The sequence below is a fragment of the Salvelinus alpinus genome, chromosome 6 (genome assembly GCF_045679555.1).
Source record: "Salvelinus alpinus chromosome 6, SLU_Salpinus.1, whole genome shotgun sequence".
NCBI classification, from domain to species: Eukaryota; Metazoa; Chordata; class Actinopteri; order Salmoniformes; family Salmonidae; genus Salvelinus; species Salvelinus alpinus.
Genome location: NC_092091.1, coordinates 64,908,778 through 64,935,167, shown reverse-complemented (window position 1 = coordinate 64,935,167; position 26,390 = coordinate 64,908,778). Strand labels below are relative to the sequence as shown.

At 40.8% G+C, this 26,390-nt stretch overlaps 1 protein-coding gene across 1 annotated transcript; it reads right to left on the bottom strand.

Annotated features, from left to right (window-relative positions):
- Positions 1 to 925: 925 nt before the first annotated feature.
- On the bottom strand, positions 926 to 25,607 carry hpgd (15-hydroxyprostaglandin dehydrogenase). Its single transcript, XM_071407404.1, has 7 exons — positions 25,282 to 25,607; positions 24,961 to 25,084; positions 23,550 to 23,656; positions 21,605 to 21,701; positions 4,181 to 4,257; positions 2,738 to 2,901; positions 926 to 1,606 (listed from the first exon to the last, which is right to left on the bottom strand). Exons 1-7 carry the CDS (start codon positions 25,372 to 25,374, stop codon positions 1,483 to 1,485), a joined length of 786 nt encoding a protein of 261 aa, XP_071263505.1. The 5' UTR covers positions 25,375 to 25,607; the 3' UTR covers positions 926 to 1,482.
- Between the last annotated feature and the right edge of the window lie 783 nt (positions 25,608 to 26,390).

Below are 26,390 nucleotides of genomic sequence, written 5' to 3'. Positions count from 1 at the left end.
TTACTTCATAGTTTTGGACAAAACATTAAGAACACCTTCCTAATATTGAGTTGCCCTCAGAACAGCATCAATTCATCGGGTTATGGACTCTACAAGGTGTCGAAAGTATTCCACAGGGATGCTGACCCATGTTGACTCCAATGCTTCCCACAGTTGTGTCAAGTTGGCTGGATGTCCTTTGGGTGGTGGCCCATTCTTGATACACATGGGAAACTGTTGAGCGTGAAAAACCCAGCAGCGTTGCATTTCTCGACAAACTCAAACCGGTGCGCCTGGCACCTACTACCATACCCTGTTCAAAGGCACTTGAATCTTTGGTCATGTCCATTCACCCGCTGAATGGCACACATGCACAATCAATGTCTCAGTTTGAATGAGGTAACCTGTTCTGAGGAATTCTTATTTTCTCTAACGCTCCTCCTTTGAGGAGGTTTGTATCCTTCACCTCCTGTGACCCCTATCAAATGTGTGCCGCTCGCTCTCTCCACCCCTCTCTTTTCCTGGTCGTAGAATCTCTCGGAAAGCCTGTTTGGTAAACAAGTTAACACAGACCACAGCTGATAGCGGGAGGGCGGGCGGGCGGAGGGGGGAATATCCAAATGTTAATTCCTGTCACGCATACATCCTGGAATTAACTAAAAGCAGCAAAGGATTGAAAAATACCAAAAAATATCTGTCTGTCTACATGCATGATTTACATAGGTCTTTGTCACAGTTTCTCCTCTCGTCAAAGCCTGTTTTACTGCATGGTAGTGGAGCTGAGGTGGACACTCCCAACGGCAACATACTTAGCCCAACGGCAACATGCTCAGCTAGGTAGCGTGCTGACAACTCCCCAGCCCTCAGGAGTCCTATTTCTGCCAGCTAAACCTGCATTACTGTGTTACAGATACTGCGTTACGTACATAGTCATGTAACAAGGGAATGAGAAGAGGAAAGGAGCCAACGTTTATTGTCTGACAGACAACAAAAATACAATTTTCACATATTCTATGATAATAAAGTATGCTATTGTATCATAAATAAACTACAGTTATTTGGTAGAATTGTAAACACATATTGTGCTTTGTGATAAAATGTCCATTTCATAATTGGGTAATAACAATTTTTTCTTAACTGACTTGCCTAGTTAAATAAATAAAATAAAATAAATACAGCAGTCAATGTGTACCAAGTCTCTCATACTAGTCAAATCAACTGGAGGATTTTATGATGAGGGAAACCCGAAAACTAAACCCTCTTTGTCTACCTTTGTTCACACCTATTAAGTAAGACTACTGGAATCTTGGTTACATCCAACGTAGGCATACAAATATAGGTCCCATTAAATGACTATTCTAATTCCTAATTCAATGGGCGTACATTTCTACCAATTCCATAGACACATGGGTCTACTTTCTGAATGACTCCATACTCCGACTACTTTAAGTTCCTTTGTCTGGGTGGGTGACAGAAGTCCGACGGTATCCTGTGTTGTTCCTCTCAAGCGGACAGGGGCTCGTAGGTGTGGAAGTGGATCCCTTTAGAGCAGGTGATCTTCATCACGGCGCCGTTTAGACCGGTATCAGTTATCAGGCGCAACACTCCCTCTGCGATCAGCGACGGTCTGGGGATAGAGATCGAGAGATACAGATAACAGGGTCGTGTTAGATAGGGAACACAGTGTCCAGATAGTTCCTCCCTGGTTTATTCGGGTTGTCTTCCGCCTGGTGGCTAATGAACACGACCCGGGAAAGAGAGAGGCCATGATCATACATTCTCTTTTTTTGGATTGAATTGGACTAGCTAACAATTTAGGTTGCAAAATGCCCTCATGATTATATCAGAGAATTCCTGAAACATGATGTAACTTAATTCAACAATTTCCTGGCTGAAAGAGATGCAAGATCAACATTCAAAAGGCCTCTTTTTGACACTGTAGCCAACAGATTTATCAAATCACCTTACCCAAGGCCAAACAGCTTGGACAAGGTATTGCGAAATACTGTACTTTAAAGCAGCTGAGCTGGTAAATGTAAGCATTCAAGACTGAAGTGCATTCTGATATAAATAACAAAACTTGGCCTGCATATGATATTTAAGTGCATCTTATCTCAAACACACTGTATTTCTCAATATTTGTCTTTGCATGTTTCGGATGCATATTGTAGCAAACTTAATCATTTCAAATAATGTTGACAAAGTTAGTTAAGTCTTTCCTCAGAATACCCCTCAACGTTTGTATCTGTATATCTCTTCCGCCGTTTGCTTCTGAAGTAGAAAACCTTATCTGATGTCGTCCAAAGCACTCAAAACACAGTGACATAGAGAGAGGGGACAAGACACAAACACACCAGGAAGCTTCCAAGGCCCCCTCGCTCCTCTCTCCAGATAAGACAGGGAAACTGAGGAGGGATAACGACCTCCATGGCCCCCCACACATACTATGTGGAGGGAGGATTTAAGGAGGAAATGGACACTGATTAGGGAGGCTTTGCTACTCTAGATACTGTATTACTTGATGTCGTAGAATGGAGTTACTATTTGGGTGGTTTCGCCATGTGGGGAGGGTGAGTTGATTCTAGGTCTGTGCTGACTTGTTTAGGTATAAACAACACTTGTATACATTAATCTGAAGCAGTATCCTATATACACCACATAGGTTTACTGTAAATCTGAGTTATAAAGAACGTGATAGGTAATGAGTGTAAAAGGAGGGAAACGAGGCAACTTCTACACAACATGTATAGGAACTCACTGAAGCACCCCGAACTTGTGCACGCTCCTCTTTAAGTCGTCCTTGAACTTGTCAAACTTGCCCATGTTGTCCTCGTGTTCCACGGAGCGCAGGAGAGGGGTGTCCACGAAGGCAGGGCACAGCGTGTTGATCCTCACACCATAGTTCTCCACCTCGGCTGCATCCTGCGTGGGGAGAGGAAAGGAACACAGACGTGTCAGGGTGTGTGTGTGTGTGTGGTTGTGAAAGGAGCAACGTGCCAGTGTGTATGTGTGTGTCATGTGTGCGTATGTGTGTGTGTGGTATGTGTGTGTGTGTGTGTCTGTGTGTGTGAGATAGAGGAGCACAAACATGTCCGAACACGGTCAAGCGTAATCACCCAGGGCAAAGGAATGTGTCTAGGCCAGTGTTTTCCATGCCTTTCCTGGAGTACCCCCAGCCATTCTACATATCACGTATTCTATTACAACATCTGATTCAACTGGTCAACTAATCATCAAGCCCTTCATTACTTAAATCAGCTGTACTGGTTTTGGATGACATACTGTATGTCTATTAAGGTAGTCCAAAGTTTACTATTTGTTCCCATATTAATTGCTCACAATGACTACATCAACGATTATCCGTAATCATGGTAATCATGGTAGCAGCCACGTTATTGTAGAAGTGTTTAGAAACATATTCTATTCTTATTTACAATAAAAGTGACTCCAAAATTATTGGGCACAAAATAATCTGAAACACAACCCAAAACAGCAAATGCATCCAGCAAATTCTTTGAGTCACAAGCTTGATGTAGTCATTGCGTGCTAGGAGTATGGGACCAAATACTAAACTTATGTATTTTTTGTACTTTAACCCCTTTTTCTACCCAATTTCGTGATATCTAATTGGTAGTTACAGTCTTGTCCCATCGCTACAACTCCCGTTTGGACTCGGGAGAGGCGAATGTCGAGAGCCATGCCTCCTCCAAAACATGACCCTGCCAAGCCGCACTGCTTCTTGACACACAGCTCGCTTAACCCGGAAGCCAGCCGCACCAATATGTCAGAGGAAACACCGTACAAATGGCGACAGTGCATGCACCCGACCCGGAGTCGCTAGAGCGCGATGAGACAAGGACATTCCTGGCCGGCCAAACCCTCCCCTAACCCAGACGACGCTGGGCCAATTGTGCACCGCCTCATTGGTATCCCGGTCACGGCCGGCTGTGACACAGCCTGGGATCAAACCCAGGTCTGTAGTGACGCCTCAAGCACTGCGACAAGCCAATTGGTAGGCTATACTTTTTACTACTTTAACCTGCACTTTTACCTCATAGTCATTGATTTAAAATCCACACTTTTGGAGTGCAGAGCCAAAAGAAGAATAAAGTGTTTCACTGTCCCAATAATTACGGAGGGCACTGTATGTGGAACGGCTAGGTGTACTCGAGGAGAGGTTTGGGGGTGTGTTAGAACTCACCGCTATGGCTCTGGAGAAGCCTATCACCCCGTGCTTTGTGGCCGTGTACACTGGCTGGTAGGGGGAATGAAGGAAAGCTGAAAAAGACAGAAAGAAAGAAGAATAAACAAAGTTTACAGTCATGGTAACTCACCAACATACTCCACATGGTACCCATTTAAATCTCAGGCGTTTTTCATTGACGGCGCTTATCAACAATGCAATCACTCTAAAGTCATTGTTACAGAGGTTACTTGTCCTGTGTGTGTGTGTGTGTGCGTGTGTGTGTGTGTGTGTGTGTGTGTGTGTGTGTGTGTGTGTGTGTGTGTGTGTGTGTGTGTGTGTGTGTGTGTGTGTGTGTGTGTGTGTGTGTGTGTGTGTGTGTGTGTGTGTGTGTGTGTGTGTGTGTGTGTGTGTGTGTGTGTGTGTGTGTGTGTGTGTGTGTGTTTGTGTAAGCGCGCTATAGTGGAATCTACCGTTTTTTACTGAGATCTCATATCGCTTGCTAGAAATAAATGAGTACTGTAACTTTTATTCTCTATGCCTTTCCCGTCATGGAAAAACAGGATCCTCCAAGGCAAAATATTTCTCCCTATTTCGCTTAATTCAAACATGAAAAAGCTGTGTGTTTGTGTGTGTTGGGCCGGCCGCCAAGTTCTGTTTAAGCCAGAACAATCTCCAGAACATTACATTTCAGGAGAACTCGCTTCCCCCTCCAAATAATGGGCTCAACTTCCTTTTATGGACACAGAAAACCTTCACCTTGTGAAGATCAATCATTAGTTTTCCCCTTTAAAAAGGATAGAGCCAGGGCAAACCTTAAGAGAAACCTGTTGTATGGAGTACAGCAAGGCACTTTGTTTCTGAAACCTCTCAACACATTTGTATAAGAGAACACAGGTGAAATTAGAAGGAAAAATCCCTCTGGGAACATAGTCAAATCAAAGGGAATTGAGCTCAAAGAGAATGTTTACATGCATTCTTTAAAAAATGTGTGCTTAGTAGAACCATATAGTGTTCTTCAGTTTTTCTGAACCCTTTTTGGTGCTAGGGAGAACCCTTTGCAGAGGGTCTACCATGTAGGGTTCTTCATAGAACACCTTGTATATGGTTCTACTAAGAACCATTTTATTATATAAAGGTTATTCTTAGAACCCTCAATGAATGGTTCCACCAGCCTTTAAAATCGAATTATTTATGAAGAGATCTGTCTATCGTAAGGCCACTTGTTGACGGGCTTATTTAAACCCTATCACAGTGGTGTTAGGAAACCCTTGGTTTACAGGCCACGTCAGGCCTGCAAGTCACATTATTCTGGCTCGCAAAGTGATGTGTAATTGCTATTGGAATCTAGCCAGAGTTACGATATCCAACAAGTGGAATTGTTTAAATCAACCGCAACCTGCATTCAAAAAAATTGCCAGGGAAGATCAGGTCCTTGATGTAGTCTCAGTATTCAAACTGGAGCAACCATCTCAGTAACGCGTGCAATAAGTCCACCTACTAACAGATTGGTTTAGTTAAAAAAATAAATGTTATTTATCTTTGTGTAGCATTAAATGTATCACCCAATCAATGTACTGTACAGTTGAAGTCAGAAGTTTACATACACTTAGGTTGGAGTCATTAAAACTTGTTTTTTGGCAAATCGGTTAGGACATCTACTTTGTGCATGACACAAGTAATTTTTCCAACAATTGTTTACAGACAGATTATTTCACTTATCATTCACTGTGTCACAATTCCAGTGGGTCAGAAGTTTACATACACTAAGTTGACTGTGCCTTTAAACAGCTTGGAAAATTCCAGAAAATTATGTCATGCTTTAGAAGCTTCTGATAGGCTAATTGACATCATTTGAGTCAATTGGAGGTGTACCTGTGGATGTATTTCAAGGCCTACCTTCAAATGCATTGCCCCTTTGCTTGACATCATGGGAAAATCAAAAGAAATCAGCCAAGACCTCAGAAAAAAAATTGTAGACCTCCACAAGTCTGGTTCATCCTTGGGAGCAATTTCCAAACGCCTGAAGGTACCACGTTCATCTGTACAAACAATAGTACGCAAGTATAAACACCATGGGACCACGCAGCCGTCATTCTGCTCAGGAAGGAGACGCGTTCTGTCTCCTAGAGATGAATGTACTTTGGTGCGAAAAGTGCAAATCAATCCCAGAACAACAGCAAAGGACCTTGTGAAGATGCTGGAGGAAACAGGTACAAAGGTATCTATATTCACAGTAAAACGAGTCCTATATCGACATAACCTGAAAGGCCGCTCAGCAAGGAAGAAGCCACTGCTCCAAAACTGCCATAAAAAAGCCAGACTACGGTTTGCAACTGCACATGGGGACAAAAATCTTACTTTTTGTAGAAATGTCCTCTAGTCTGATGAAACAAAAATATAACTGTTTGGCCATAATGACCATCGTTATGTTTGGAGGAAAAATGGGGAGGCTTGCAAGCCGTGAAGCACGGGGATGGCAGCATCATGTTGTGGGGGGTGCTTTGCTGCAGGAGGGACTGTTGCACTTCACAAAATAGATGGCATCATGAGGGAGGAAAATCATGTGGATATATTGAAGCAACTTCTCAAGACATCAGTCAGGAAGTTAAAGCTTGGTCGCAAACTTCCAAAGTTGTGGCAAAATGGCTTAAGGACAACAAAGTCAAGGTATTGGAGTGGACATCACAAAGCCCTGACCCCAATCCCATAGAAAATTTGTGGGCAGAACTGAAAAAGCGTGTGCGAGCAAGGACGCCTACAAACCTGACTCAGTTACACAAGCTCTATCAGGAGGAATGGGCCAAAATTCACCCAACTTATTGTGGGAAGCTTGTGGAAGGCTACCAGAAACGTTTGACCTAAGTTAAACAATTTGAAGGCAATGCTACCAAATACTAATTGAGTGTATGTAAACTTCTGATCCACTGGGAATGTGATGAAAGAAATAAAAGCTGATATGAATCATTCTCTCTACTATTGTTCTGAAATTTCACATTCTTAAAATAAAGTGGGGATCCTAACTGACCTAAAACAGTGATTTTTTACTAGGATTAAATGTCAGGAATTGTGAAAAACTGAGTTTAAATGTATTTGGCTAAGGTGTATGTAAACTTCCGACCTCTACTGTATATGCAAAAACACATTAAAACAAACAATTCTGAAAATCACCCTGCATTAGAGCATTCTGGGAAATATGATATATGGTTGCACATAGAACCCTTCTGTTAAAATGAGTTTAACTATGAGAACTCCCAAACCACCCATATGTTCCCGCTGAATTTCAGTCTTGTAGGAGAGGGCATAAATATGGTAGCTGGAATTGTATAGGAAACATTGTATAAAGTCTTGACTTCAAATCTTATTGCCACTTCAGCTAAAAACAGTCACACAAGTGACAAGGAGGAAAGGGATCTATAGGAGCCACAGGTTTGCTGCTGGGACACACAGGAAGCAAAGTATGTGCAATAACATGACAATATGGGTTAATTTATCATAAAACACAACCAACCGTTATCTTGCAGTTTCAGGCATACTTGTACTTCCCCTTATGCCTAAGCAGCTCGAACGGAGTGCTGATAACATAAAACGTCAGACTGCTCTTCCCTTATTTTGAACTACAGTGAATGATATACTGACTGTCTTAATTGGTTACTACAGTATAATACTGAACCAAATGCTTTCACCCTTTACCCTTGTGGGAATTGGCCTTTATGGATAGGGCTAAATAGAAATGTTTCTTACAGAAGAAATATGAAAATGCATAACCATTTTAGAAATGGATAGGGAACAGTTTGGAGGTAATCGGAAAATGATTAGACCAAATGTGAGTACACAACAGTTCACTTGACACAAGACTGAATCCAAATTTTACACTGTTGATTTTATGTGTATTTTACATTTAGTGTACTTTGCCACTTTTGTTGAAAACGAAATCTGAAAATACTCTGGATACATTCATTAGCATGATAAGACTATTCCTGGAAAATGTGGGGTTGTTGCAACATAAGACAAAGGTTTGAGTGAGGAGATTAACTGGTCTCTCCAAGTGGCCACACACCTCTCCAAAGTGTGCACAGTTCCTAAGCAATTTCAATGCACTTTTATGACTCAAAAGAAAAGTCTTCAACTATAAAGGTACTTTTGTGAGCTCTCCTAGCTGTGCCATTGAGGAACAAGCTCACTTGTAGTTGTTTAGTTTGGAACACAGCCCTGCATCCCCGCCATCACACAATTGGGTGATTCTGCAACTTCGGGCACTTCGGGCAAGATTTCAGAAATTAAAATGTATTGAAAAACCATTTTACCAGTATTATAATTGTCTTTGATTTGTCTAGAAATAATATCTGATAATCGCTGTGATCGTACTATTGAGGAATTTATATATTTTTGTCATTTTTCTCAGACAGCCATTAAACATCAATTTTAGTTGAAAATGAAATATTATACAATTAATTTATAACACATTTCTTATACATTTGTCTTGCATTGAACATTATTTTAGGGGATTTCTAAGGTTTTCCTAAAATGAATAATTCAACACAACGCCTGAATGTGTGAACTTTGCCTTTGTGACAACTGAAAATATTTATTTATCATTAAAAAAGAAGATATTTCCACCCAACCTTTTTGTGAGATTATGAAAACAACCACATGATTTCTCTATCTAAAACAAATCGATCAATATAAATTACACATAATATACTAATTTACCTAAAAATATGGGTGTGGTGGAAATGACATTATGTATAAAAAAAACGTAGGAAAACAATATTTTATTGCAACCATTTTGAACAACAACCATTGTTAAACATTTGATTAATTTAAGACAAAGTAAGATTCCAGAGGTCACAGACATAGAAACAAAATAAAAAATGATCCTATACGATACCAGGAACATCTGCAAAAAAGAGAAGGAGAGATACTGGAAGAAAAAAGAGAAGAGAGAAGTGAAATCTATCTCTGAGCTCACAAAGCTCAGGAGCAAGAGATGGCAATGGAAATGCAACCAACAGAATAGAAGACAGACTTTAAAGAGAATAGTTGCAATTGTGACCTACCTATCAGGCAATACAACACCTTAGTCACCAGATGACTTGCAGCCAGAACATGAGGCCATCAAACCTGCCCCTAACTTACCTGCCCAGACTGCTTAGCATGCTTTGGCTAGTATTACAGATAGCATATAGTTTTCACTAAATACATATTATAGCCTGTTTGGAAATGACTGACAATAAAAATATTCTCTACACAAGTAATACTTACCTAGATTTTTCTTCAACTTCTGGAACAACTGTCTGCTGCAGCCATGTGCTTCAGTGTCACAATACGTTTCCATGGTAACCAAGTTAACATTCTCTTGACAAAACTTTATTAATGAGGAATTTGCCCTCAATGGTGGAAATGACACCACTACCAAAGGACAGGTATATTTTGTGTAAATAACAATATAAAGGGCATACTCACAACACATATTGATGTAGATTTAATTGACTTTTTCTATAGAAGATAACATGACATAATGTGTAATTATTAATGCTTTCTCATAGAAAAACATAGTGGAAGCTCAAAAGTCTCAGTCAGGGACAAGGACAAAACAGTGAAATTGAGGTATAAAATGCATCTGAAAAGTAGCTAAAGTACTAGATAGAGAGGTGTAAAAAATAATCGGGGGTGATGGTAGTGTGAACTTAACATATAAAGAGAAAAACATATTTAAAAAAATAAAATCACATAAATTGACCCTGAGGACATAGAAGTTCCTGTAGTTGCAGAATCACCCAATTACTGTTGTTGTTTACGCAATCCAAAAACGGTCCATTATAAATCGCAATCAGGTTCAGGTGGGAATGATCTGAAAGCTTGTTCCATTGCCAACATAACTAGCTGTTATAAAATACGATCTTACAATGTTAGGCTTTCACAAGGAAATTCAGAAAAAACGATCGTAATTTAGGTGCATTCAGGTGCGTGTGATGCCGCATTTTTCCCCCACAATAAACAAACATAGGCTCATTCTGTTCAGAAGACCCCAGGATATGATGACATGTCATGTTGCAACTGTACATCAAACATAGTGATCATAAACGTTGATTTGGAAATGTGAATTGCACATTTGGACTCACAGGTGTTCGGCTTGCTTGTATGACATCAAAGCGGTATTTCTTATAATCCTCAACATCTCATCTTTCAAAATACATCCAGTCCTCTTAATTTACAGCAGTTCCCCTCACCTGGACAACAAAAAATGTGCAAAAGTTGCCCAATTACTGGAAGGGATGGCGGCAACTTCTTGTTGCGAGCGGTGCTCAAGTTCAGAATGTCTGTCAATAAAAACCCATACAGCGCTGTGAAGCGCAGAGCCAGAACCCTTACTGAAACAGCCACTACGTTCCAATTTAGGCGCTTATTATTGCCCAAATCTGCCATTTTCAACTCGTATACAGGTATGAGTGTGAAGGGCTGCATGATTTAAAATATATTTTACAAACGTAACATACTTTTCCTGACTTTCCCAACTAACTCTGCTTGCTGTATAATCTGCAGTTCTGTCTATTGTATCTTTGACTTGGTACTGTGTTGCTGTTGTTGTCCTTTTTAAATATATAAATCTTCTCGCCTGGGGCGTTTTATTCTCAGCAATGACGTCATATATATTGTTGGGTATGTTCACCTCCAGAGTCTTGAATGATGCATAACAAAACACATCTAGTATGATTAATGACAGTCTATAATAACACTGTACGGTTTCTTGGGAGTTATACAGTCACCAAGAACACAACATGATGAAAAATCCCACACCACATACAAAATGCCAAGCTGGGACTAAACACCTCCCTCTGCGGCTGGGTCCTGGACGGCTGAAGGGCCGTCCCCAGGTGGTATGGGTGGGCGGCAGCGGGTCTGCCACTCTGATCCTCAATAAGGGGGCCCCTCAGGGGGTGCCTGCTTGGTCCCCTCCTGTACTCCCTGTTCACCCACGACTGCATGGCCAAGCACGACTCCAATACCATCATTAAATTGGGGCGGCAGGTAGCCTAGTGGTTAGAGCGTTGGATTTGTACCCGAAAGGTTGCAAGATCGAATCCCCGAGCTTACACGGTAAAAATCTGTCGTTCTGCCCCTGAACAAGGCAGTTAACCCACTGTTCCTAGGCCGTCATTGAAAATAAGAATTTGTTCTTAACTGACTTGCCTAGTTAAATAAAGGTAACATTTAAAAATATATATATTTACCGGCGACACAATGGTGGTGGGCCTGATCACCGACGATGATGGGACAACCTATAGGGAGGAGGTCAGAGACATGGCGGTGTGGTGCCAGGACAACAACCTCTCTCTCAACGTTATCAAGACAGGGGAGATAATTGTGGACTGCAGGAAGAGGAGGGCCGAGCACGCCCCCATTATCATTGACAGGGCTGTAGTGGAGCAGGTCGAGAGCTTCAAGTTCCTTGGTGTCCACATCACCAAACTGTCATGGTCCAGACAGACCGGGACAGTCATGAGGGGGGCACGACAACGCCTATTCTCCCTCAGGAGACTCAGGGGATTTGGCATGGCTCCTCAGATCCTCAAGGGGTTCTACAGCTGCACCATCGAGAGCATCCTGACTGGTTGCATTGCCGCCTGGTATGGAAACTGCTCGGCATCCGACCGCAAGGCGCTACAGAGGGTGATGCGTGTGGCCCAGTACATCACTGGGGCCAAGCTTCCTGCCATCCAGGACCTCTATACCAGGCGGTGTCAGAGGAAGGCCCTAAAAATTGCCAAAGACTCCAGCCACCCTAGTCATAGACTTTTCTCTCTGCTACCGCACGGCAAGCGGTACCGGCGCGAAAAGTCTAGGTCCAAAAGGCTCCTTAACAGCTTCTACCTCCAAGCCATAAGGCTGCTGAACAGCTAATATCAAATGGCTATCCGGACTATTTGCATTGAACCCCCCTTTTTTTACACTGCTGCTACTAGCTGTTTATTATCTATGCATAGTCACTATCTACATGTACATATTACCTCAATTACCACGACTAACCTGTACCCCCACACATGAATCAGTACCGGAACCCCCAGTATATAGCCTCGTTAGTTATTGTATTGTATTACTTTTTTAAACTTTTGTTTATTTAGTTATATTTAGTTATATTTGTTATTTGTTTATTTAGTTAATATTTTCTTAACTCTTAAGTTTCTAAAAACTGCATTGTTGGTGAACGGCTTGTAAGAAAGCCTTTCACGGTAAGGTCAACACCTGTTCTATTCTACCCACAAAATACAACCTAGCACTCTGGTATCCTGCAAACCACGATCCCTTCTGTATTTTACACCCCGAGTTAAAATACAGAAGTCTGGTGTGCACATGTTGTTAATGGTTGCCGTTCATAAAAATACTTGTACATTGCTAGACATGTCTGCCTTGTCGACTTGGTAGCTACTGAGGTAAGACAGGTGGTCTCACCAACAGCACACATACAAACGTTCACGTCAGAATAGCCCGGTTTGAGATAGATGATTACGCGTTACCCTGTAGGCAGAATCAGCCAGTTACTGCTGCTGTGTGGCGAGCCCAAAGCGAGGTGCTGATTTGAAGTGGGCTGTTCCTTCTATGGATACATGGAGCCGGGCCTTTGCTGACAAGGTTCTCAAATACCATCCCCTGGTATCACGCTTGGACAGCCTTGGATATAAGTGCAAGTTGGTGACAGTAGTATTTGACAGTCTCGGCCACGTGCATATGGTGAGTGGCCTTCAGATTGCAGAGAGCAAAGCAACTAGCCGAAGTATTGCTCTGGTTCAGCTGTTACTGGCAGCCTAGCTTTGTGGAGAAGGTGCTTTTTCTATCCTTAAAGTGCTCTTGTATCCATTTTTTATCCTTCTTAATGTAATGTCATTTGTGGATTCAAATAAAGTCTTTAAAATGTGTACGTGTGTGTTTCCCTTCCCCTCAAAATGCTCCAAGATTATTGTCAACTGATACCCTTTGTACATTTCAGGTTAGGCTCCTCTTACCACACATCATGAAGAACAGGGTGAACCAAAACAGTGATTTACATCAAACATACCGCGATCCAATATAGGAGCTGTCAGTCAGTCAGTTCGTCAATCAGTCAGTCATTGCATGACTTGCCAGTGAAGGAAGAAGCCTGTACCGAACACGGCAGTGGGTCCACCTACATTCCAAAGCTCCTTGTCCCATTAGAGGCAGCTGCCATTTAAAGCGGGGCCTGTGAGCGCCTGCAGCTCTTGCTGCGGTTGTACATCAAGCAGCATCTTGCCAACCGTTTCTTCTCAATGGTAAAGAAAACAAACTGATGTCATGTCAGCGGTGTTTTGGCTTTGGGGTAGATGTGTGATGCTGTTGTCCATTGTAGCTAGCCTATCTAACAGTTCTATCGCTGTTACATAATCACGTTTAGAGTGATTAAAACAATATTTAGCATATTTAGATCTTTTCCCTTTCTGTAATACATTTCCAGTGTTCTATTTATGACACTCAAGGTGCACGTTGATGGTCACTAGGCTTTATACTGAATGTTATGGATTATGCTCAAATCTGTTGATAGTGATTGACACCAGACTGGAGGTACAAGGACACACTGACTGTTCACGGTTGTATTGATGACCTTCTGTGGACACTGATTCTGTAGCAGCTGACAAAGCCGCTGCCTTGGTTGTGAACTGCGAGCCTCTCGGTCTGATGTTTCCAGAACATTTGGTGTTGTCTGACTTAGAATATAAAGGGCCCGTCTCCAAGAGGCCAGTTAGAAATGATATCTGCTTCTGTGCTGGAGGCGTCTCCCTGTTGCAACTTGTAATAAACCAGCTTTTATTTCTCAATTCTCTTTTCTTTAGTCCATCTGGAAATTGCGAAGAGGATGAGACACTAAGGTTTTCAGCCATGTTCGTTTAGCGAAGCTTCAGAATCAGCTCTCTGGAGGTGAGTCAATTGTGTTTACCCCTCTGTGGTGGAGACTTTTCCGGCTTCTCTCACCAAGAGGTATTTCTGAAATTTGATGAATGAGCCTCGTTGTACTGTCAATTAATGATCTTGGTTTTGTTGTAATTGACTTGGTTAAAAGTCCGTGGGTAAAAGTCGCTTTTCCAGTCAGCTGCATCTGTGGTTTGTGTGCTGCAAAACACTGAATTTGGGAAGGGTGTGCCTTGTTCGACCCGGGTGGGGTTCCGAGTACGTGAGTGCTCTGTGAATATCGATAATAACCCATTTAAAACCTCAAGTGGCTTCGGCAGTGTCGTCCTGGTGGGAAAAGTAACCAATCGGTTTTAAATACCACACAATTGGGAGAGCCCTCTGGGACCAGTGACTAACAACATCTGGACTCTTTTAGATACTTCTAGCAAAGGATACAGTGCTACTGTTTGCATAGTGTGTAGCAGGGAGGTTATTTTGGACAAGTAGGGCATAACCTCTCGTGGGTAGAGCCTGTGTGGAGTGTTCGTTTGTTTGTTTGGTACTGTTGTTACCTCAGTTTGTGGTGGTGTCAGAGTGCGGGCCCGTTCACCATAGGTGAACTATACGGTTCACTTCCGTATCTGGTCCATTACGGATCCTGTTCTCACGTTTTAGGTTGTTTTGTTCACTTTTGTGACTGACTGTATTCCCTCCCCCAAATCTAGACTGGAGTTGCTTACCAAGACGACACTGAATGTTCCTGAGTGGCCTAGTTTCAGTTTTGACTTAAATCTGCTTGAAAGTCTATGGCAAGACTTGAAATGGCTGTCTAGCAAAGATCAACAACCAACTTGAGAGAGCTTGAAGAATGTTAAAAAGAATAATGGGCAAATGTTGCACAATTCAGGTGTGCAAAGCTCTTGGAAATTTACCCAGAAAGACTCACAGCTGTAATCGCTGCCAAAGGTGATTCTAATATGTATTGTCAGAATCACCCCATTAACCACTATTTACATTGACCACTATTTACCACTTTGACATTAGAGTATTTACCACTTTGACATTAAAGTATTTTGTGTAGATCGTTGACCAAAAATTATAATTAAATACATTTTAATCCCACTTTGTAACAACAAAATGTGGAAAAAGTCAAGGGGTGGGAACACTTTCTGAAGGCACTGTATCGGAATCACCCACAGGCATGGTTGGGGAATGTCTTGTTTTGGTTTGTAGCATAACTTTCACTTATCTGCTAGCAACCACTGAGGAATAGCATCTACAAGTAGCGTAATGATAGAATATGATGTTACCAGGTGCACAGGGATGTGTTTACACGTCTATAAAATATTTGGATGATCTTGGACATGCACAGAGTTGTACCTCAGTACAACCACGTAGTTGTAAACTGGTTGAAATGACGTCATTTCAACCAGCTTTGCCTGTTGTGCTGGGACAACTTGAATCGGAAGCTTCTCTCTCTCCCTCTCGAAACTATTATGCAATGAGTAATGAACGAGGAACGAGAGAGAAAGAAACGAAAAAGAGAAAGAAGCTGCTGAGACAGGGGGAAAAAACTAAAAAACATCACAGGAAGAAATGGGGCGGCAGGTAGCCTAGTGGTTAGAGAGTTGGACTAGTAACCGAAAGGTTGCAAAATTGAATCCCCGAGCAGACAAGGTAAAAATCTGTCGTTCTGCCCCTGAACAAGGCAGTTAACCCACTGTTCCTAGGCCGTCATTGAAAGTAAGAATTTGTTCCTAACTGACTTGCTAGTTAAATAAAGGTTAAATAAAAAAAATAAAAAAAATCTACCTCAGCAGGAGAATGATTAGCCTCCAGTCTCCAGTTAGGACAGTCAACTCAGTCCAAAGTTCCGTTGGATTTTGAATTCCAGCCAGGATCTAAACAACCTACATGGAACTATTTCACAACTCTCTCTTAGTTGCTCAGTGTATGAGTTTGGGGATTAGACAGACAGACAGACAGGCAGACAGACAGACAGACAGACAGACAGACAGACAGACAGACAGACAGACAGACAGACAGACAGACAGACAGACAGACAGACAGACAGACAGACAGAGAGACAGACAGAGACAGAGACAGAGACAGAGACAGAGACAGAGACAGTTAGTGATAAGGAGGGAGGGAAAAGAGAAAGAGAAAAGAGAGCCAACATAAAACATCAAATAAAAAGGAAGCAATTCCCAAACCTTCCATAACAAAGCCATCACCTGCAGAGAGATGAACCTGGAGAAGAGTCCTCTAAGAAAGTTGGTCCTGGGGCTCTGTTCACAAACAGACCTCAGAAAGCCCCAGGACAACAACACAATTAGACCCAACCAAATCATGAGTAAATGAAAAGATAATTACTTGACCCATTGGAAAGAATTTACAAGCATTACGCTACACTAACATCTGCTAACCATGTGTATGTGACCAATAAAATGTGATTTGATTTGAATTAACAAAAGAACTGAGCAAACTAGAATGCTATTTGGCCCTAAACAGGTAGTACACTTGGGCAGAATACATGACCACTGTAACTGTGTAACGGTCTTCGTTGGGAGAAAGAGAGGAGGACCAATGCGCAGCGTTGTATGTGTCCATAATATATTTTAATGAAACAAACGAACACAGAAACAAAACAATAAACGCCACGTGAAATACAAACCGAAACAGTTCCGTGTGGGACAAACACTGACACGGAAAACAACCACCCACAAAACACAATAGAAAAACAGGCTCCCTAAATATGGTTCCCAATCAGAGACAACGACAAACACCTGCCTCTGATTGAGAACCATATCAGGCCAAACGAAACACTCAACATAGAAAAACAAACGTAGATAAGCCACCCAACTCACGCCCTGACCACACTAAAACAAAGAAAATACAAAAGAACTAAGGTCAGAACGTGACAAACTGACACAAAATTAAGAAAAGCTTTGACTATGTACAGATTCAGTGAGCATATCCTTGCTATTGAGAAAGGCCGCCGTAGGCAGACCTTGCTCTCAAGAGAAGACAGGCTATGTGCACACTACCCACAAAATGAGGTGGAAACTGAGCTGCACTTCCTAACCTCCTGCCAAATGTATGACCATATTAGAGAGACATTTTCCCTCAGAGTACGCAGACGCACAAATTCCAAAACAAATACAATTTTGATAAACTCCCATATCTATGGGTGAAATACCACAGTGTGCCATCACAGCAGCAAGATTTGTGACCTGTTGCCACAAGAAAAGGGCAACCAGTGAAAAACAAACACCATTGTAAATACAACCCATATTTACTTTCCCTTTTGTACTTTAACTATTTGCACATTGTTACAACACTGTATATAGACATAATATGACATTTAGAATGTCTCTATTTCTTTGGAACTTTTGTGAGTGTAATGTTTTCATTTTATATTATCCATTTCACTTGATTTGGAAATGTAAACATGTTTCCCATACCGATAAACCCCTTTGAATTTAGAGAACGAGAGAAAGAAAGAGGAGAAAGAGAGAAAGAGAAAACTCACCATCTTCCAGTTTATATACTGTTCTACCTTAATCAAACACAAGCAACTATGTTTTCAGCACTGCTGTTTACATTCCAAAGGCCTGAGAACAGCCTCCCAACGATACAGTCTGTTTTCTGATCAAATGATTATAATTTCTTAGAGTTCGCACTGGAGATTTCAAGCACAACATTCTCCAGTTGTATTTACAACTGTTTTATTACTGAAACTTAATGTATTACCTATGTTATTGTCAAGTAGTATTTCAACAAGCAGACCCAGAGGCCGGCTCTAGCCTTTTGGGGGCATAAGTGAGATTTAGTGAATTTATTATTAGATATTTTTATTTAACCTTTATTTAACTAGGCAAGTCAGTTAAGAACACATTCTTATTTACAATAACGGCCTACCGGGGAACAGTGGGTTAACTGCCTTGTTCAGAGGCAGAGTGACGGGTTTTTACCTTGTCAGCTGGGGATTCGATCCAGCAACCTTTCGGTTACTCTTACTCTTACTCTAACCACTAGGCTACCTGCCGCCCCAAGTTGGGCTCCCCGGGCAAACCATTTTAGTGGCCCCTGTGATATAAACATTACGTATTTACCTGATTTATTTGATATTAATGGTTAACAATTAATATTTAACTAATAGTAAGATATTTCTGTCCTACTAATGCTGTGTTTTTATGGTCTCCACTCTAGTTCCCTGCAGCTAATCTGGGCATATAGTCGCTAGAGATGGCTTGAGCTGACAAATGAGTTAAACATTAAACATAGAGATAGCTTAAGAGTATAACAATCTCTCATTGTCTCAAAATCATCCTGGCATCTGGGAAACTAAGCCAGGGTGGGGTTAAGACAACAACCCTGTGCAGATAGCAACCGGATGAACCCTTATGACGCCCCTTGGTCTGCATGGGCCATGACTAAGCATTCTGAACCAGCCATGACTAAGCATTCTTAGTGTCAGCTATATAAAGAACTCTGCATTTCTGTAAAGGTTAGGCTCTCGGGTTGACCAGTCTCATTATTGCTATAATTAAATCGATATTGAATAAAGATGATAGTTTGAAGAAATGACAAAGTTTCTCTCACTTGATTAGAATATTCCACGACCCCCCCTCGACAGCGGATAGAAAAATGTACGTTTGAAAGTCAATTTCCTGCATTTCTACCATTTTGTCCATGGCTTATGCCATGTAAATAATATATGAGTGAGGGTGACCAACAAAATCAATGGGGGCCACCTGGAGGTCAGGGGCCCTGGGCAGGACCCCAGCATTCCCAGTTGGTATTCGGCCATGATTACTACAAGTTTAGATAGCTGGCTAGACTAACTTACCAATACATTTTTATTTTGCTGACATGGCTAATTGAGTGACTGTCAGTGACGGACATAACAAGAGACAAATTGCTGATGCATAACCATATTTCAAACTTGCACCTTATATATTCTACTATTCTAACTCTTAACAGTAGGTTGAGACCCCGACTGAGTAAAAAAACTAAAAATAAACACAGATAGATCATTATTTTGGGGGGGAGCATAAGCTTATGTTACTTATGCCTAGAACTGGCCCCGCGCAGACCAATGATAATAGATACAATTATGTTGAAATTAGACAAGAGCACCTGACTCAAAGTCCACAAGTACTATTGCACAAACTGTGGATCTTGGCACAAAAGTCACAACACCACATGACCACCACAGCCCAGTGTGATGCTTGTCCACCTGTCCGGTCTCTGCACTCTGTCGGCATACATGTTAGCTCCCTGTGACCGCGTGTTCAAGAACCCAAAGGGGTCACGGGAAGGGAAATCTCTGCTGCTTACCAGACCAGGGGTCTCATTTATCAACCATGCATAGGCACAAATCTGTGTGTAAACCACGCATGGAAAAACGTTCACGCAGTGTGAAATTGATCAATATGAACATTTGCTTGAGAGTGTGTGTAAATGTACACACAGCCATGACCATGCGTACGCACAGGACCAAGTGGTGGAATAAGGAAACTGCTTGTCAAGCGTAGAATGGGGGAAATATGTTGAAATTGTGAGAGTAATAATAAATCATTTTAAAATTTTAATTGCATTTCCATTGGGAATTCATGAAACATCGCTTGGCACGCTATATAATTTGACCACATCAGTGCATTTGTTCCAATAATAATCCATATAAAGTACAGTAATTTGTTATAATGAGAGGTACGTGTCAAAGTGAAACCATTGTTGACATTCTATAAGACTGAGATAATGGGAAATTGCATGAGAGACGGCTAACCTTGCTCTGTTGCGTTTCTACAGACAGATGGCACATTTTCTGCATTAAGTACAGATTGGCTCATCAGATATCGTTTCCAAAAAACAATCGTATAGGATTTTTGAGAAGATTCAAGACGTACTTTAAAAAGGCAAATGCATACCATTCCGGTGCACATCCAAGTGCTATCCACCCTCTGGTTTTCGGCAACGGACACTTTTCAGTGGGGGCTTGCCGATCACAGCCCTCCATGAACCAATATTTTCGACGTAATCATCAGCAAAACAAACGTTAACACATACAATTTCCATGCACCATCTCACAACAGGTGGGTTCCCAAACACGAACGGAGCAATAGACGGCACCCACATCAGCATAACATCACCATCCTAAATGATTTCAACTATGTAAACAGAAATGGATGGATGGATGGCTTGTTGGCGAGTGTTGCCTACTCATTTGAAGTATATTTGCCATTGCTAAGGCAACTTGAATTGTCCTAATGGTCCTCTTTTTGTAGTTGTTTTTATTTTTACTGGTCAAGTCACAAGTGAGTGAGCCAAATAAAACCTTTTGGTTGTACTCTATCTGACACTAGCACCTCTATTTCAGTTACGGAAATATTTTTTTCCTTCGTTTTTTTTGTTGGTTGCGCCGTTGTATTTCATGGTACGGAGTTGTATATCCCCCTCTGGATTTAAAGGGAGGATTTTGACCATATATGGTTAATTAGGGGCGTTTCAAAATGCAAACAGCCAAGGTTGTGCTACAGCACTGAGGCTGAGAACAAATGGTATTTACCAATGGTTATCTCCTACCAGACCCTTGTAGGATTGTTTGATAAATCACAATTTTTCTATGAGTACCACCATTCTAAATTCCGTTTGTTAGTCCAAACCCCACCCAGCTGGTACTCAAGGCAGACTTGAGAAAACGCAGAAAGCATTTGAAAGATTTTGAAAAGTATGTGAACCCAGGTGTGCTGCTTCTATGAAAACAGATTTAGTGACACTTGACTGAGTCTCACAGTCAGTGGGCTGTCTGTCATGGCCTTACTGTCTCCACTCCAACAAATCTCTCCCAATCCAACACAGCCCACCACACACCAAGTTGAACCCCCCCCCCACCACTTCCTTGTCAGTTTAATGATTTTGCTGCCGGATCAAGATGTAAGCCATTGAACCACAGACAGACATTCAGACAAGTCTTGCACAAAGTGGTTGACTTGGATTGCACTAATAACATGCTTTCTCAATCTCCTCATGCTGCTGTGGAGAAAGACTGAAAAATGAGAAGTACTGTAGTTGTTAGTTTGCCGACTGAGGCGATAGAACAGCCTGAACCTACCCCACTAAGCAAATAGTAGACGCACACAGCAATGCTTATTGTGCACTGTGAAAACAACATCAAACTCTAATCTATCAAGCGGTAATGTTGTAATGTTTGCCTTACACCTGTGTTGTGTTGTGTTATGGTACACTGTGTAACCATATTGTGCCAAAACAAAGGCCTGGGAATTTCAACAATAACAGTGAATGAAGTCATTGTGGTTCTTTATAGCTGATGACCTGTGACATATTCCAGTACATAGGGGTTGCTCACATCTGCTGAAAGCAACCGCATTGCCAAAGACATAGCTAGTCATTCCCACATCCACATCCACATCCACCACTGTTCCCCTTTTTCTTATGTCTGTGAAGGCTTCAATCTATTGACGTGCAGCGTACAGTACATAAAGTACTGATGCATGTATGGAGCAGCCTTACCTGCCATGGATGAGACATTGATGATGACTCCTCCTTCTTTTCCATACTCTTTGCTCATATGATCCAGGGCCAGGTATGTTCCCTTGATGACTGATGTCTATGGAAAGAAACAAGAGGGCTTGAGTTTCAATATCCAACACATACAACAGTCACACTGTTTTGCTCTTATTCAGACTGTGGTAGAACTCTTCGCTGCCATCATGTAATATAATGTAAACTAGGCTAAACTACAGCATCGTGTAAACTAGGTTAAACTACAGCATCATGTAATATAATGTAAACTAGGCTAAACTACAGCATCATGTAATATACTGTAAACTAGGCTAAACTAAAGCATCATGCAATATAATGTAAACTAGGCTAAACTACAGCATCATGTAATATAATGTGAACTAGGTTAAACTACAGCATCATGTAATATACTGTAAACTAGGCTAAACTAAAGCATCATGCAATATAATGTAAACTAGGCTAAACTACAGCATCATGTAATATACTGTAAACTAGGCTAAACTAAAGCATCATGCAATATAATGTAAACTAGGCTAAACTACAGCATCATGTAATATAATGTGAACTAGGCTAAACTACAGCATCATGTAATATACTGTAAACTAGGCTAAACTAAAGCATCATGCAATATAATGTAAACTAGGCTAAACTACAGCATCATGTAATATAATGTGAACTAGGTTAAACTACAGCATCATGTAATATAATCTAGGCTAAACTACAGCATCGTGTAATATAATGTAAACTAGGCTAAACTAAAGCATCATGCAATATAATGTAAACTAGGCTAAACTACAGCATCATGTAATATAATGTAAACTAGGCTAAACTACAGCATCGTGTAATATAATGTAAACTAGGCTAAACTACAGCATCGTGTAATATAATGTAAACTAGGCTAAACTACAGCATCGTGTCATATAATGTAAACTAGGCTAAACTACAGCATCATGTCATATAATGTAAACTAGGCTAAACTACAGCATTGTGTAAACTAGGCTAAACTACAGCATCATGTAATATAATGTAAACTAGGCTAAACTACAGCATCGTGTCATATAATGTAAACTAGGCTAAACTACAGCATCATGTCATATAATGTAAACTAGGCTAAACTACAGCATCGCTAAACTACAGCATCATGTAATATAATGTAAACTAGGCTAAACTACAGCATCGTGTAATATAATGTAAACTAGGCTAAACTACAGCATCGTGTAATATAATGTAAACTAGGCTAAACTACAGCATCGTGTAATATAATGTAAACTAGGCTAAACTACAGCATCATGTAATATAATGTAAACTAGGCTAAACTACAGCATCGTGTCATATAATGTAAACTAGGCTAAACTACAGCATCATGTCATATAATGTAAACTAGGCTAAACTACAGCATCGCTAAACTACAGCATCATGTAATATAATGTAAACTAGGCTAAACTACAGCATCGTGTAATATAATGTAAACTAGGCTAAACTACAGCATCGTGTAATATAATGTCAACTAGGCTAAACTACAGCATCGTGTAATATAATGTAAACTAGGCTAAACTACAGCATCATGTAATATACTGTAAACTAGGCTAAACTACAGCATTGTGTAATATAATGTAAACTAGGCTAAACTACAGCATCATGTAATATAATGTAAACTAGGCTAAACTACAGCATCGTGTAATATAATGTAAACTAGGCTAAACTACAGCATCATGTAATATAATGTAAACTAGACTAAACTACAGCATCATGTAAGATTGATTTTGCAGTTAGTCAAGTAACAGATTGTTTTGGAAAAATAGATTTTCACAAACTATCTCAATGACAAGACATTCAATGACAAAAATACATTCAAACTAACATTTACTGGTGTTAGTCACAAACAAACACACACACACCCACCCACCCACCCACCCACACCCACTCCTCTTACCAGATTTACTTCAATGGTCTTCTCCCAGTCCTTCTCATTGTTGATGCCAGCATTGTTGACAACAATGTCCAATCTTCCAAACCGGTCGACTGTACTTTGAAAAGCATCTGCAATATGAAAGAAGAGTCCAACACTTAGGTTGATTAACTATAGATTTACCCCTACAAGAAGAACACTACCAGTCCATACGAGATGGACATTTGTCAAGAACATTGCATCTTTATTTACATCTAAACTATAATTTAGATTCTATATCAAAGAAGAACATCTAGCTCTTAGATTGATTATACAGGTTATATTTACTACAAGAACACTGCATCTTTGTCTAAGTAAACAAGTACATCCAAACAATTATCTAAGCCACAAAAACTGCAATTTAACAGGTATTCACCAGCACCTGCCTTTCAGCTGAAAACATTCCACAAGAAAACCTTCAATTAAAAAAGTATATAATAATAATCACCTTAACCAAGGTAGGAGCAACAAGTCAAGTAGGTTGCTTTACTTAAACAACATAATGTCTAACAAATGTCCAGTCTCACAAGACTAAATAGACTCTGTCGACGTTTAAGTTTCAGTCGTGCATTGACAGTGTTCAGTGTTGGTTGAATGGACTCTTATAAGCACAGATATTTAGGTAAGGCTACATCCAAGAACATTCCAATGTCTTTTGCCTGTGGCGTTTTGGAAATCATGTCAAAAGTAACTAATTCATTTCCACACAATGAACGTCTGTTTCAGAGGTGAATGATGTCTTAAAATAGATAAGCCTAAGGCCTAGAGGTGATCGAACATGAGAATATTCCCGAATTCTAAACCACTGCGCAGCATGAAATAAAATGGACTATTATGCATTTAGGAAAATGCTAAAGTTAGACTAGGCATATAGCTGTACTTTAAAAAAAAAGTAGTTTAGGCTAATAACCTATAATAACCTCTAAAGAAAAAATAGCAGTACCCTAGTAAAGTTGCAATTACCTTTGCCTAGTCAGACTGTTACCATGGTTACCCCATGGACACAACCCTATCTTCTTTACAAGCCAGAATGTTGAATAAAATTATATGTACATTTACTTTACCGGTTGTCCATACTGTTGGTCCTTTTTACCGTAAGGAAGTGGCGATAAAATGTCCATAGGAATGTATAATCAAACCAACTTTTCAAACCGCTGGTAGTGGGTTCAGATGTTTATCACCTGAAACATGCTCACACGATGTAAATACATACAAGCGATGTATGCATACATTCCGAGCTCGTACACGTGTTTATATTGTTTCGTGCATGTGCCAGGTGATATAAAGTAGTATCAGCGCTTAGAGCTTGTGAGAGGAAATGTTCCAAACAAATGAATTGCATTCATCTCAGACTATGAACCAGAAGTATCACAGTTTTATTGTCAGGCAACATTACCTTTAAGTTTCAATCTGTCCGTCACGTCACACTGAATGAAAATGCAGTTCCCATCTCCAAACTCTCCATCTAAAATCTTCTTGCATTCCTCTCCGACACTTTGATTCAAGTCAACAACTGCAACCTGCGGATATAAAATCAGAACATCTACAAAACTATGTCCAAATATTTAAAGAGGTTCTTGTGCAACACAGTTGGTTTTGGCTCCATACAACCACAATAAGTTGGTACAAGCGCCGCGCGTAAAATGCGTAAAGTAACCAAATCCACCGTCCATTTACGGGCAACAATAGGCTAATAACTTTATATATAAACACCAACCTTTGCTTCATTCTTCAGTAGGCTTTCTGCGACGGCTCTACCGATACCTTGCGCACCGCCCGTAACTAGAGCCACTTTACCTCGCAGAGTCATCTTTTACGCTTCATATGGCTGCGACACGCCGCGCTGCTTTATGTAGGCTCCTATATCATCTGGTACATTAGTTGTCAGAAAAGGGGCGTGTGGTGTATGTAGCGCTAAATAAACACACGGCGGATAATTACGCCGTCTCGTCTTTCACCTTTTTCATATTCCAAACCGATCTCCCAATGAGATAGCTCACTACTGGCATCATAGAATAACATATTGCTCAATTTAATATGTTCTCTGTGACTGGCAACAAACAGCATGAGGGAATATCTACTGTTATGCTCTTCATATTGGGCAACCATGCAGTGAAGTCATAAAGCTCGCTATTGGTAGGCCGACAGTCTGTTTTGAAAGGCAAAAGCTTTACGTTAGATTGGGAATGCATTTTATGACGTTGAGATATAGACCTACAGTATATGATATCCCTTTATGTGACCATTGGCCTCTGCCAAGAGGCCTGAAACTTAATCAAGGACATCAACCACCCGAGCCACGGCCTGTTCACCACGCAATCATACAGAAGGCGAGGTCAGTACAGGTGCATCAAAGCTGGGACCGAGAGACTGAAAAACAGTTTCTATCTCAAGGCCATCAGACTGTTAAATAGCCATCACTAGCTGGCTACAGTACCACCCAGGTTACTCAACCCTGCACCTTAGAGCCTGCTGCCTTTTCTACATAGTCATGGAATCACTTGTCACATTAATAATGGAACACTAGTCACTTTAATAATGTTAACATACTCTTTTACTCATTTCATATGTATACAGTATACTGTATTTTGTTGTCCTAATTGCTTGTCCTAAGATGTATATATTTATTAATTTAATTATTATCCATTTTAGATTTGTTTGTATTGTTGTGAATTGTTAGATACCACTGCACTGTTGGAGCTAGGAACACAAGCATTTCGCTACACCCACAATAACATCTGCTAAATACGTGTATGCGACCAATACAATGTGATTTGAACTTCAGGGCACAGCAGGGTCACAGGTTCGAAACCCCGTGTGGGTATA